The sequence below is a fragment of the Tinamus guttatus genome, unplaced genomic scaffold, assembly GCF_059628265.1.
Source record: "Tinamus guttatus ecotype Peru unplaced genomic scaffold, ASM5962826v1 Tinamus_guttatus_pri_ptg000227l, whole genome shotgun sequence".
Classification (NCBI taxonomy): Eukaryota; Metazoa; Chordata; class Aves; order Tinamiformes; family Tinamidae; genus Tinamus; species Tinamus guttatus.
The window spans coordinates 4,451,744-4,466,283 of record NW_028288761.1 but is presented as its reverse complement, the minus strand read 5'-3'; the positions used below and the strand labels follow the sequence as shown (position 1 = coordinate 4,466,283).

The following is a 14,540-nucleotide window of genomic DNA, read 5'->3' as shown; positions in this document are numbered from 1 at the left end:
CTGATGTATATAATCATATAGATACATTTTATCCCAGCTTCGCATACTCCGGGCTAGCTACGGTTATATATTTTGGCTCTGTTTGCATTTCACCATGTTTTATGAATCAGAAAAGTAGTATTTAGGCAGCTAGCTAGAGATACGTTCTCGTATATGTCTTTCTGAGTGGAGATGATGAAAAGTGACAAATGATGCAATTAGCTCTCCATCCTTACATAACATGTTTACGCAGGCATTTTAAACCACACACCATCTTTACAATATCTTAACTTTCAAGTCTGCTTGCTCTACGAAATGGATTTGACAGTCCTATTCATGACCATCTCAATAGGAGAGCACAGAAGAGACAAACATTATCAAGTATGAATCTGTTACTTACAAATATACCCAGAGTGTGAATTCCAAATAAAGCTGTTTTCCTCATACCTCCTTAAAACACTTCGTCTCTACATACTTGTTATCCATCAGTTCTGACACTGCTCAGTCAAGGGAGAAAGCATCTGGAACAGTTTATCAATTAAAAAAGGAAAATGTCATAATGGCTTTGCCCTGAGCTAATTTAAAATATTGTGATGGTTTCTCGTCAGACACTAATGGCTCTCAGTTCGCTCCTCACTTAGGGCTCTCCCTGACTCCCTTTTTCCGGCTCTGAGCGAGGAGCCGGCGCTCGGGGCCGAGGGCGCCTGGGGAAGCCCCGCGCGGGGAGCGGGCCGGAGGGGGCCAGGGCCGCGCACAGGACTCGGCGGGGGGCGGGGAGGAGATGGAGAGAGAGAGAGAGAGGAGAACGGGGCCAAAATCGGCCAAGTTCCTCGTATCTCGCAGAGCGCTCTGAAAGCTTGAACGCCCGCTTGTGCGGCCCGTTGGCAGTTTGAGCCTGTCCCTCGAGGGGTGGCCGAGGGTCGTGCATCTTGGCAGGAATATGAGCCGTATTGGACCAGACACACGGGCTTTGAGGGCTTTGGGAGAATTTCTCAAGTGTGTCAACATCAGGACGTACTTCTGCCTCCCCCCAACCCCCGGGCTCCTTTTTTTTTCCCCCTTTCTAGCTGGCTAGGGTAAGGAATACCCCTCTAGACTGCCCTCGAAACTCAAGGCCTGCGTAAGCTGGAAAAGGCAGGATTGCACGCGCTGAACTGAAGTCCAGATGCCAGGGCAGAACCTTTGCGGAGATAGTGCTATCTTGTTTTAAGGAAAGAGAGGTAGAGAGGCACCATGGACTCTTGGGTGCCAGCTCCAGGGAGAATCAGTATTAAGAGGTGGGCTGCTTGGTAGTGTGTAAATCTGAGTAGCTTTTGTGTTTCTGCAATCCTGTCTGCAGCCCCCGCGTACCCAGCAGCCTACCCTAGGGAAGTGATATGTTGTGGGAAGGGATCCTAGCTTCTTCCCTCACACAAAGCCGTGACACGGCCACCCTACCTTGCTGGCCCTCCTTTCAGGGCTCAAATAAAGGAAGACGGGCAGTAGGTCAGGCCCTGCCGTAGAGCAGAACCCGAGAGCGCTGCGCTCTCGGCAGAAGGAAGAGCAAAGTCAACCTGGAGCGATGCCGGGGAGCGGCCCCGCACATCGGGGTTGCGCCGCGGGCCTCTCACTTAGGGTCTTGACCAGGGTCAGCAAATCCCTGGGACGGGCACAGTCCCGGTTTGTCTGTGCAGGGAATAGCTTTATGCATTGTATTTTGCCTTGTTTTGGTATAAATCTACCCGCCATCTTTCTACCTTTGCCGGAGGCGGGGGCTGCTGTGAAGTTGATATGCAGAGCAGCTTTCCCCAGGAAACCAGGGGTGCTCGTCTTGTGCTTCGACTTGGGGCCAAATACTCCTCATCCTTCTAGTCCTACTTTGCGTAAGGAACAGTTTCTGCCCCCTTTCCCCCACACACACCCCTGGAGTCTCTGGGAGAGCAAAATCTGCTCCCAGGTCGGCTTCTCCGGAGAATTCCCTTCCCTGATGAGGCAGCTAGGAAGTTCTTACAAGGTGCCCTGGGCTGGGAGGGAGTGCCTTAAATCGCCGTAAAAAAGAGGCTCGAAGTGCTAACCTTTATCCTGCAATTCCCGGGCGAGAGGAGGGGAAGGGATTAATATGAAAATGCTAACATTTCCTGGGAAAAAAAGAAAAGTGATGAGCAGAAATGGGGAGGAATGAGGACTTCTCCTGTGCATCTCTCCTAACCACCGCACTTGGCAGGCAGGAATCAGCAGCCAGCGAGACCACGGCTGACACAGGCAGGACCCGAGGCTCAGGTGTCCCTGCAGAAGGCACTGCTGTGTAGCAAGAGGTGCTTCAAGAAACCCTTTCAGTAACCTCAACATCTCCTTGGAGGGAAGAGAAGAGGACACTGAATGGCTCGAGAACATGCTCGCCCTTTGTTTCTGTTTGCTCTCCCTTTGCCATTAGGAGGACTTCCTTATTTCAAGTTTTCCCATTAATGGGGATTCGGCTACCAGACGAGCAAAGGCTTGCGATTAGGTTTGTTGCTCACTTTTCATGACCTAGAGATACCCTAGGACAAGGAAATCATATGCTTGTTTTAAATAGAATATTTCATTCAGTACCTCAAGATTAAGGTATTCCTGTCAGATAAGCTGTCAGTCACTAAGTACTTAGACACCACATTGTGGAAGGCTGGTATCCCTGGTAAAGATGATACATATCATGTAAACCCCATCAACAAGATCAAAGTCTTCTTCTTTAATAGGATCCAATACATGTCAAACCTCATTCCAATCAAATCGTCCGTAAATGAATTCAAGATGAATATGTCATAGAATAATGTGACAGTGCAATCACATGGGGTCAGGGGTTGTTGTTTCAATGAGAGAGTCGTCAAATATTAATTCTAGAACCTCCAAATGAATAGGCATTGAGCAGGATTAAGCAGCTGCTGGTGGGACGTTGTGTCGCTGATTTGTGTTTATGCAAGTACGTTAAACACTAAACTGAAAAAATTGTCTCCTTTGAACTGAAAAATAAAGACATATTTTAACTTACTTGACTTCTCCAGGACGTTTCTGTGAAGTCGTTTTCTTTTCCTCATTACAAGGGGAGTCTTGTGCCTCATTTCCTGACTTCGTGCCTGTTTGGAAAGAGGGGTAGAAAGTTAAGAGCAAAACCATTTTTTATGAGATATGAAATGAGTACGATGCGAGGTGATTCGAACATTATGGAATCAAAAAGAAAGAAAAAAAAATCTAAGGGTTAAAAACTGAGCGTGGGGGAAGACGAGCTTTCTCCGGGAGGAAACTGGAGGCTGTCTCCCCAGTAAAGCAGCACATGTTTTATGGAGCCGTGAAGTTTCCATGGCTGATTTAGGGAAAAAAAAAAATATGAAAGGACATCTTTTCAGTTCTCCTTTGATCTGACATTCACCTTCTGGCAGGCTATTGTATGGCGGGTTTTTACCAACTGGACTATATTGTTTACAGACCCTTCCCTTCTGAAACTAAATTTTGGATTCTCTGCGAGCCTCCAACGCAAGTTGTTGTCTCAGCAAGGCTTAGTATAGTACCACCCCGGCACTTCTCCCTGTCTATAATTTTCAGCTTGCTCTATGAACTCTGCAAGACAGAGCCCTTCCTCTGGTGCTGGCAGACGTTTGCACATCTCTGAGCGGCAGCAATAACCCTGAATGTACGTCTGAGTTCTGGCATAATGTCCCATCCCGAATTTTTGCAGATGTCTTTGAAGTTCTCGGATATTTCGCAATGCTGAAAGCAGGACAGGAATCTGACATGAGTTTCTTCTAATGAGATTATTATTACTATTGCTGTTGTTATTATTGGGACATGAGGGCTGGGAAATAAAGAATTATACTAACACAAATAATTGATGGTATTAATTATGAAACTTCATCAGGGAGTCACAGGCATACTCTATCAAAAATAATTTGATGTCTTCGATATTTTCACCGCTGTGATGAAAATTACTGCCGAAATAAAAAGAACTAGAGGAAACCCTTAGAAATTTATTTTTAGTATTCAACTTCCATTCATGCTCAGATGTTTATCAAACTGGAGCGGCAGACACTGCCCCATTAGCGAGAGATTTGCAGGAGCTGTACTTTATTGGGTAGGATGAGAGGCTGGAGGAGTTATGAGTGTTCAGCTCCGAAGCATTCGAGAGAACTTGTTGAAACTGGACAAAAAAAAAATACCGCTGCATTTAATATTTCAAATGGTTACCAGATGACAAAAAAAAAAGGCAAAACAGTCGTGGATCTGGCAGTAAATATTGGCTAAAACTCTGGCTAGACCTCGCACGCCTTTTTCCTGCTCTCAGCGCCGCTGGTGGGGTGGGAGAGGGAGGATGCGCCGCTCGTGCGCTAGACACAGCGAAGGGACGTGCAGGTGGAGCACGAGCGGAGCGCGCAGTTCCGCGCCCGCGGAGCCCCCTGGAAGCCCCTCCGCCCTCTTCCTCCTCACTGCCTTGTGCGGGCCGGGCGCAACCTCCGCGGGGGCGGCCGGCGGCCCCGGGCGGGTTGGGGGTGCCGTCCTGGGGACACCGTCCTGACCGCCTCCCGGGTCCCCTCGCCGCTTGCAGACTCTACGCGGCGGCGCGGGCAGCCAGCGAGCGGGCAGCGAGAGCCGGAAGGTTTCGGGCCAGAACTAAAGTTGCTCGGCTCCGGGGCGAGCAGCACCGAGTCCAGCGCAACAGGAGGTCTTGGCAAGAGCAGGGGCGGCCCCGCTCCGCCCCGGCTGCCGCACAGCGGAGGCGGCGCCCCGGGGCGCTCCGTGGGGGCTGCGCTGCGCCCGTGCCTACGGCGGGTGCATGGGGCAGCCTAGGGTCAGAGGTCACCCCCGAGGGCGATTTAGGAGCTTTGCTCCATGTGCAGATCCTGGGCTGCCCCCAGCCCCACCGAGGACTCCGCGAGGAGCAGCCACCCCGGCTGCCGCTGGCCGCGGGGTGGGCAGGTGGGCGGGCGGAGGCAACGGGCCGGGTGCCGGCTCCGTCCCTCCCGCTCGCGACTATAAAGCGGGGCGTGCGGGGCGCAGCGCGGCGCCTCCCCGGGGGGCAGCGCCGCGGGACGGAGCCCTTATGGGGGGCGCCTCTGTCAGCGCCCTTCCGCCCCCCCGCCGCTGCCCCCGCGGTGGGACCGGCCCTTCCCCACCGAGCCCGCTCTACCGGGGCTGCCGCCGGATCCGCCGCGCTCCGCTCCCCGAGCGGCCGGGCCGGGCCTCCCCAGCGGCCCGGGGGGCGGGCGCGGAGCTCCGTGTCCTGCGGAGGGTGCCGAAGCCGACAGAGCCCGGGGAGCCTCTCCGTCCGCCAGCCCCCGCCCGCCGGGGCGCGTCGAGGCGGTCCCACGTGGGCGCGGGGCACCGAGGCTCTGCCCCCCGGCCCCGTGGGGCTCCCGCCCGCCCCCCTGGGGCGACTCAGCCTCCTGCCGCGGCCCCCGGGGACACCGGGGTCCCTGGCCGGCCCTTGGGGCAGGCGGTGGGGCCAGCCAGCCAAAGCACCCCTTCCTCCCAGGCACTTACCCCTGCGACCTGTTGAAGCTTTCCCCTCATTTCTGAACTGGCAAAAATAAATAAATTAAAAAAAGAGGGGGGTGGGGGGGGTGGGGAGGGAGGAGGGAGAGGAGAGAAAGAAAGAATGAAAGAAGAAAACAATACCCCCCCCCCCAAGAACCCACCACCTCCTTGGCGCTTCCATCGAGGCGGTCATCCTTCATTTCTTCTTTTCTGGCTTTCTGGAAGCAGTTAGGGAATGTATGATGAAGCAGAAATGAGCCGTCAGGATGATATTTTAATGGCTTATATGTCACGTTGGTGCATGTGGCTTTGAACTGGAGCAGCTTTCGTTTCCTGCAGAGAGCGCGCCGCAAATCCCACTTGATAACTTCTACAACCCACAACATTTTTTTTTTTTACATTCACTCCTGCACTGTATATTTAAATACGCTTCCCCAAAATACCCTCTCGTCTGCCTGCTCGTATATTTTATACGGACCTGGAAGGAGAACTGGGTCCCCCTGCATATGGAGACTGGCTAGCAGCGGACTGTCGAACTTTCTGCATCTCCTGGGGCTCTCGCCCCTAGGATTTCCCCATAATGAAGACTACTTTGTCCTTTGCACCCGGTAATTTTAGAAACAAATACAGAAGGTGTTTAAAGAACATTCACACACTCATACACGCCTGCACGTAGAGTGGTGCCTATACCTGTTGCTATAAGTTATTGCAATTGCAGTTCCATCGAATGGATTAGACAGAATAAATGCAAACGTGTAGATTCACTTCTTCATTATCCTAAAAAAAAAGGAAAAAATGCTAAGCGTCCCAAGATCCAAGGGAAATTACATAATAAATCTACTTTGAAAATGATCTCCATCTATTGAGCACATGCAAACTGCATCTGCAGATAAACTGCCGTCAAAAATTCCTTCCAGGCATATCTAAGTTTATTTGTTGCTTGATTGTTTCCTAGGCGCAATAGCCATTATTTTTACCTCTCCAAACAGGCAACATTTAGCAGAGCAGCGTCCTCGCAATGTCCCTGCTCTCCTGATGCCCCAGTACCTGCGAGGCGCGTTGCTCCCTAGCGCCTTTAAATAGAAAGGATGAGTTAAAAGTTTCTTTGTTTAGCACTGCGAATTTGAGGGGCTCAGATCTAGTGGCGAATAAGCTAAGTGGAGGACTGAACAAAGGCGAAGTGGAAGGGATCCGACTCCGAGCTGCCTTTTTGTGTTTTCGTTACTAAAAAATAATTAGCCCTAAAGCATATGCAAGCGACTGAGTAAACAAATAATTTGCTACTTCTATATATGCATACACACACACACACGCACACAAACGTTAAGATATATATACACACGTATATACATACATATATAAAAAACTTTAATGAAATCTCTTTTTAAGTGCCGAAGCACCGTTTAAAATATTGTACAAATGTTGCTTAGCCTAATTGATTAAGCCACAAAGGTTTTCTGCTTTTAAATGCTATACGTATACCTTTCAACAATCATTTTAATATATAGTCAATGCCTCTTTGTAGCGAGAACAAAAAGGAACTATCCGCAGTTTTTCAATAGACTTTGAGCTGGGGAAAGACAGGTTAATCGAGGGTTGCATCTAGAAAACAACCAAGTGTTGTATGTTTGCACTGAATCCAAATGTCTGCATTTTTCTAACTAAATCAAAGGGAGTGTTATTTCTTTTTCTGCTCACTCATCTGAAGGTAAGTAAATTTTCTCTGGCGATCAAAAGCCTGGTCAGCAACAAAGACACCGCCTGCTTTTTCCACCGTCCTGGTGTGGCAAGTTGAGGAATTTCAATAACTGTGACAAGGGTGACTGATTTGTGAACTAGAAAAGATTTGAATGTCAGAAAATTTACATTGCTCCTATCTATCGAGGATTTTAAATATTTTTTCCCAAAAAGAAAAGTATCTGGGAGCTTCATGCAGCAGGAGAATAAACAATGTAGGTTTGGAAAATTTACAGTTTTACCTGAATGAAAGGGATTGTGAAAAGAGTGAAGAGAGAGAAAGAAAATAACAAAAAGAGGCGAAACAACAACAACAAAAGTAGAAAGTTAAGAGTTCTCACCCACCTGCATTTTGATGGGTGCAGAAAACAAGATTTATTTCAGAAAACTGATGGTAGGATAGCCTCAGCTACCCAGAGAGATCGCGCCTGTGGTTTAAAAATGCAACCCAGCGCACTCAGCACCTACTCTTGGAGAGCTTCAATTTTAAACGAGCGGGAAAGACACAACTTCAAAAGGAGCGAGGCACTACAGGGCTCCTCTGCCTAGAGCCCGAAAGCTAAGTCCAGGGGGTCTTAAAAATCCTGTTTTCCCAAGAAATCATTATTACAGTGCTGGAGAGAGGGAGAGACAGAACGAGATGGGGAAAATCACGGTAATAATAATTAGAGATCTGTGATGTTTTTTATCCTTATTCTACTTGCACACAAACACACACGCACATACAAAAAAAAAAGAAAAAAAAAACGCGGTGGAAATATTTTCGGGGGAGGAAAAAAAAAAGAAAAAAAAAAAGAAGGAGGCTCTCTGGAAAGCCCAGCGAAGTTGCTGCTCCTGGCAGCGCAGGACGGGGAGGGCCGTCGAGGCGCGCACAATACGTGGGATTGATGAGGCGCGCGGGCCAATCCGCGCGCGCGGCCGCCGCTGCGCGGCCGCCGTTGGCGGGGCCGGGGGGAGTTGCGCGGGGGCGGGGGCGGCGCGGGCGGCCAATGGGTGCCCACGTCGCGCCGCACGTCGCCCCGCCCCCGGCTCCCATTCATCAAGGGGGGGGACGGTGTCGTCTTTTCAATTCATTTATCTGCAGGAATGATTGCCGCTATCAGTCTCGCGTTCACCGCCCGGCTGAGGAGGTGAAAGTTTCTCCCCAGGAAGATAAACCGCAAAAGACAATATTGTGCATGATTTGCGCCTCTTTTTTTTTTTTTTTCCTGCAAAGCGAAAGAAAAAAAAAAAAAAGGCCAAAAAAAAAAAAAAAAGGAAAATAGGGGAGAGTGTGGGGAAGCTCGAAGAGGAGAGAGGAACAATCTCTCGTCCTCTTTGCAACATTCCTATAGCCAAAAAATCACTGAAGGAAGTTTCTCTTTTTGTTTTGGCTTTTTTTTTTTTTTTTTTTTTTTTTTTTTGCTGCCCGTGTTGGTCTCTCTCCGTTATTGTTGTTTGCAGCCAGTTTATTTTTGAGCCCACCCAACCCCCTCCCCCCTTAAACCTTCCTGAGAAGTCAAAGCAGAGAGAGACAGTGAATATTTTTGGGGGCACGTTTTTAATATAATTATTTGCGACTGCGAAGAAGATCTCTTCCCCGCTTTCACACAAGACTCTTTTTTTTTTTCTCCCTCCCTTTTCTTTCCCCCCCTGCGCTGATGCCGAAGGGGGTGTTTTTGATGTGGTTGCTTTGGTGGTGATCGTCGCCGACTTTCCAGAGAGGGTGTTTTTCGCCGCCGCCGCTGCTGCTGCTGCTGCTTCTCTCCGCGTTGTGTGTGTGCGCGCGTGCTTTTTTTTTGGTTGCTGCATCGCCGCTGGGAAGATGCTTCTGGATGCTGGACCGCAGTATCCCGCCATAGGAGTCACTACCTTCGGATCGTCTCGCCACCACTCCGCGGCCGATGTCACAGACAGGGAAGTGGGGCTGGGGATCAACCCCTTCGCCGACGGCATGGGCGCCTTTAAAATCAACCCGAGCAGCCACGAGCTCGCCTCGGCCGGCCAGACCGCCTTCACGTCGCAGGCGCCCGGCTACGCGGCGGCGGCCCTGGGCCACCACCACCACCCGGGCCATGTCAGCTCCTACTCCAGCGCCGCTTTCAACTCCACCCGGGACTTTCTGTTCCGCAACCGCGGCTTCGGCGAGGCGGCGGCGGCCAGCGCCCAGCACAGCCTCTTCGCCTCGGCTGCCGGCAGCTTCGCGGGGCCGCACGGCCACACGGACGCCGCGGGCCACATCCTCTTCCCGGGGCTGCATGAGCAAGCGGCGAGCCACGCTTCGCCCAACGTGGTGAATGGGCAGATGCGTCTCGGCTTCTCCGGAGACATGTACGGCAGACCCGACCAGTACGGCCAGGTCACAAGCCCCCGCTCCGAGCACTACGCGTCCACCCAGCTGCACGGCTACGGCCACATGAACATGAACATGGCAGCGCACCATGGGGCAGGGGCCTTCTTCCGTTACATGAGGCAGCCCATCAAACAGGAACTCATCTGTAAGTGGATTGAGCCCGAGCAATTGTCAAACCCCAAAAAGTCCTGCAACAAAACTTTCAGCACGATGCACGAGCTGGTGACTCATGTCACGGTGGAGCACGTTGGAGGACCCGAGCAGTCCAACCACATTTGTTTCTGGGAAGAGTGTCCGAGAGAAGGGAAGCCTTTCAAGGCCAAATATAAACTTGTAAATCACATCAGAGTCCACACAGGTGAAAAGCCTTTCCCCTGCCCCTTCCCAGGTTGTGGCAAAGTGTTTGCCAGATCAGAGAATCTCAAAATACACAAAAGAACTCATACAGGTATAGTAACCGCCGCTGTAGCTTTTCTTTCCGCGGGTGACGGCACCGAGAGCGCGGGGCGCGGGGAGGGATGCGGGGCGCGGGCCTGTGGCTGCTCTGTGGGGGTCGGGGCCGGCGAGGAATGGTCCATGGCGACGGGATTTCCCTTAGGGGCAGGCTTGGAGCTCCACCGAAAAATAAGCTTGGGCACAGACACGCCGGCGGTAGCAACAAAAAGAAAATTCGCTCTGATGTGGCTGGGGTGTGTGGTGGGGAGAAAGGCAGAATTTGCTGCTGGGATTGCGAGGGAAGGGGGAGAAAAAAAATCGCAGCAACCTGTCCTGTTAAATTTATAGGTTTTAATTAATTGGTCTTGGGCGGTTTTGAATGTGGCGTGATGAGAAATTGTGCTAAATATTCCGGGCAGCTCATCTGTCTCCGCTTCGCCGTTCAGGGAGTGCTAAATATTTAATTCCGCGGAGCCGAGGGTTAAAGCAGCCGAGCCTGGCGCGCCAGTGCGGGGCTGCGGTGCGAGAGGGAGGCGAGCGTTGGGATCCCGGAGAAGTTTCTTTTGTCGGCGGGGGCTGTGGGGAAAGCCCCGGCCTGGGGGAGCCGCTCCCGCCACGGCCACCCCGTCAGCGCCGCTTCCCGGGGCGCTTTCGCGGCGGGCTTAGAGCTGCTCTTGCCTTGGATTCCCCGGGCGAATCATTTCCAATATTGCATGAAAATATGGGAGAGGGGGCCGAGGTGTGTGGGAGGGCAAAATATCACGAGAATGGGCTATAAAAACAGAAAGTAGACACTGAGGATCGCATGTAAATAGCAGCATGCCTGCTCTGCCGTTTCGAGCCCCGCGAAAAGGGAGACGCGACCAGGGTCGGGGCTGCAAATGTAACTCGTCCCTCAAAAAAAAAAAAAAAACAAAAAAAAAAACAAAAAACCCACCATTTTTTAGCAGCCCCCCTCACAGAACAGGCGTTGAGTAAGGTTAGAGGTGCGAGAAAGAGAGAGGAGGAATATTTGTAGGGGTTGAGTCTCTTTCAACTTAGAAAGTTGCGAGTGCTTACAATGCAGCGCGGGGCTTCCATCCGGCAGCGCGTGGGGGACAACGAGGGGTTCAGACGGCCCTGCTTAACCCGATCCTTTCCCTTCCTTTCGCTCCGCAATAGGTGAAAAACCATTTAAGTGTGAATTCGAGGGTTGCGACAGGCGCTTTGCAAACAGCAGCGACCGCAAAAAGCACATGCATGTGCACACTTCCGACAAGCCCTATCTCTGCAAAATGTGCGACAAGTCCTACACGCACCCCAGCTCCCTCAGAAAGCACATGAAGGTAAACGGAGAGCGCGGCCTCTACGCGGGGACAGCCCCAAAGTGGGAAGGAGCGCGAGGCGACGGCGAGGCCGGGCCGCGGGGCCTGCGCGGCGCAGTGGGCTCTCCGCGGAGGATCCGCCGGACCGGGCCGGGCCGCGTCCTGCTCCACGGGATCCGGGATCCGCGGGAGCTGGGATCGGGGCCGCTGCCCTGTGCACTGGCTCCCCGCGGCGGCAACCCCCACGTCGGGCCGGACCTGGGGCTCGGGCGCGCTGCTCCGCGCCGCGAGCAGCAAGGGCCGCACACCCCTTTCTGCACCCTATTTGTGCCCGCATCTCTCTTGCAGGTCCACGAGTCGTCCTCGCAGGGCTCACAGCCCTCTCCCGCCGCCAGTTCAGGCTACGAGTCCTCCACGCCTCCAACGATCGTGTCTCCATCCACAGAAAACCAGACCGCCAGCTCCTTATCCCCTTCCTCCTCCGCAGTTCACCACACGTCCAGCCACAGCACGCTCACGTCAAATTTTAACGAATGGTACGTGTAAAACGCTAAAACAAAACAACAGAAAAAAAACAAAACAAAACGAAACAAAACACCCCCCCAAGCGAGCAAACAAATACCCTATTTAAAAGACTCCAAAAATAATGAACACTTTGAAATCAGAATTTTAAAAAGCAAACACAAATAGAATGCTGCCAGTAGACCAATGTCTGAGTAAAATGAAGACTCTCTTGTTTTTGTTTTGCTTTTTCTTCTTTCTTTCTTTTTGACCTTTTACTTCTCTCTCTCTCTTTTTATTTCTTCTACCTTCCCCGCCCCCCCTTCTTTTCCCGCTCTCTCTCTCTTATTATTTTTAATTTTATTTTTAATTTTTATTTTGGACTGTTCTGTTCAGCTCTGTTGCAAGGCTTAGTAGGCGAAGGGGTTAGTAGAATGCAAAAGAAGACAAGGTTACCAGGGCAAATGCCAACTGTGTAGGGCTTTACTGGAAACCACTGATTAGAGATGTCTAACTGCATGTCTGCTCGGGCAGCGGCCTTCCCCCCCATCCCCTCTTGTAAATACAGAATTACTAGCTTCAAAAAAATGTACTGTTTGATTTTGTAAATAGTTATATCGCAAGTTGAATAAGGGGATATGTGGAGTTGTGGTCTTTGCATATATGTGGGGGGAGGGGAGGGAGGGAGGGAGAGGTGACGGGTGGGGCGGAGGTGGTGGGGGGGGCAGAGGGAAGAGGTAGAAATTCAACTATTTGTACTGAATGGCAAGAATGTTCTAGTAAATGTGTACCAAAATGTGAATTACTTTGTATTATTACAGTCTAAACGTCGATCTAACAGAATATTATTGGTATTAATGTGCTTTTTTTTTTTGTATAAAGTGCAACATTTCGTCCCAAAGTCCAGTCTAAGTAGTGCAGTAAAATGTTGTTACACGTCCTGTCAAGAAATTCGTATAGTGAAAGCCTGAATCTGCGTGTCAAACTGTTACATTTGTTTATGTAAAGTGATATTAAAAAAAAAAAAAGATATAAACTATATCTGTCCGTTGCTTTGGCAAATACAAGAACATAATGTATATAAATCCTAATTTCCATATTTATCCGCATGTAAAGGTCCGGTTATACATGTTACAAGATATTCAATATTTATGGCTAGAAGAATTGGTATGTAAAATTTAGTTTACAGAACTGTTTGGTAACATTTCGTACCTTATTAAAGATTCTTAAATCCCATGAATTGTGGTAGGAATTCTTATTCACTCAGTCAACCTGCTGCAACTCCGACTAGCTTTAGGATATTAGAATAAAACTGTCCCAGTTTTTCACTGCTTTCCATTATGTCATCACTAAAGCAGCGAAGGTGATATAAATGTGATAAATGAAAGGATCCCTGCTGGCATTACTATAGTGTGTAATTAGTATTTATATCAAAATTTATGAAACAAATTTTCGGCCGCAGTATAATTTAAATGACCTTTGCAGACATAGAATAACAACCATAAAAATAACAGAAATAGATTGCATATGCTACATAAATATTAATGTGGGGAATTGTTACATGAGAAGTGCTTCACTCCAGTACTGCCCATGAATCTGCATAGACTGGGTCTCTAAATTAAATTAATTCGGATAACATATATTAGAAGATTTAAAACAGAGGAGATTTCTGTTGCTATTTTAATTTAAAGCATTTATGACCATAACTAATTCCTAGGCAGTGGATTCATGACTTTCCTTGGGCCTTTTACTCAAAGAAGTACAGCACTGGTTCACCAAGGCCGTTGTTGTTGATTTGGTTGTTGGATATTTTTGTTTTGTTTTGCCTTTTTTTCAGAAAAAAATCCTTTCCTTTTTTTCTCTCTCTCTTTCTTTTTTTTTTCTTTTTTTTTTTCTGATATTCCTTAAAACGTGATGTTAATTTAAATCAATTACTTCTTAGGTTATGCTATTATTATTACTATAATTTTGCTAGTGTTAATAGCTTTCTAAAAAAATAAGTCTAGGGGATAAGAATTATTTTATGTAATTTGATTATCTTCCTATCTCTTTTATTTATTTCTCATTTACTTAAGAAATTCGTTCCATTGGCTGGCGTTGATACAGTAAATTTGTAAATGAGAAGACAATATAAAAAATCTAAATTACTTGTGCTTAATGACTGTAGCAGAACGCCTTTTCTCTAAATCAGATTGTCTTCCTTGCAGTTTAGTTTGATAGATTTGCAAGCTGTACTGCTTCCACTAACTTAGCCACGGTTGTTGGAACTGTTGGGCTTTGTTCCTGGTTGTAGCCTGCATGATCGCCCCATTAAGCAGACAACGTATCAACAGACAACACAAATCATGAGGTTGGCTAAAGCTGCGAGGGCTTGCGATATGTCATAGAGTGAATTGCACGGACTGACCTTCCAGTAGACCAGGATGACACTTTAACAGCTTCTTTAAAGAAATATTATGTGTACGGCGAGGCAACAGGGATATTGAGCGCTGACGGGGGAGGGGGCGGCCGCGACTGCTCTCCGGGCGGCCGGGTCCGCACCGGCCCTCGCACGGGGCCAGCCCGGGAGAGGATCGCAGCAGATCCCCTGGGTTTGTCACTCGGGGTATTTCTCTTGGTGGTTTCGCCGCCCCCAAGGGCTCCCTCTTCCCCCGCGGAGTTCGCCGGGAGCAGGGGGAGCCCCGCTGCTGCGGGCCGGGCACCGCGGGGGGAAGCGGCAGAACGGCTCGGTTTAACTTTCTACAAAATGCTTATTATTATTACTATTA

At 49.6% G+C, this 14,540-nt stretch overlaps 1 protein-coding gene and 1 long non-coding RNA gene across 2 annotated transcripts in view; both read left to right on the top strand.

The window, feature by feature from the left end:
- Positions 1-8,685, top strand: part of LOC148594579 (uncharacterized) — a 576,515-nt gene extending 567,830 nt beyond the window's left edge. The window contains exon 2 of the long non-coding RNA XR_015913419.1: positions 8,423-8,685. This is a non-coding gene — a long non-coding RNA (uncharacterized LOC148594579). The remainder of the gene's footprint in view (positions 1-8,422) is intronic.
- A 147-nt stretch (positions 8,686-8,832) lies between these two features.
- Positions 8,833-12,006, top strand: ZIC1 (Zic family zinc finger 1). The gene is made up of 3 exons (XM_010216969.2): positions 8,833-9,980; positions 11,129-11,292; positions 11,620-12,006. Exons 1-3 carry the CDS (start codon positions 9,005-9,007, stop codon positions 11,815-11,817), a joined length of 1,338 nt encoding a protein of 445 aa, XP_010215271.2. The 5' UTR covers positions 8,833-9,004; the 3' UTR covers positions 11,818-12,006.
- The last annotated feature ends 2,534 nt before the right edge of the window (positions 12,007-14,540 follow it).

Excerpts from the sequence above, each read along its gene's own strand:
- ZIC1 (XM_010216969.2), top strand. The coding sequence starts at position 9,005 with ATGCTTCTGGATGCTGGACCGCAGTATCCCGCCATAGGAGTCACTACC. Across the intron at positions 9,981-11,128 it reads ACACAAAAGAACTCATACAG|GTGAAAAACCATTTAAGTGT; the intron begins GTATAGTAACCG and ends GCTCCGCAATAG. Across the intron at positions 11,293-11,619 it reads CCCTCAGAAAGCACATGAAG|GTCCACGAGTCGTCCTCGCA; the intron begins GTAAACGGAGAG and ends TCTCTCTTGCAG.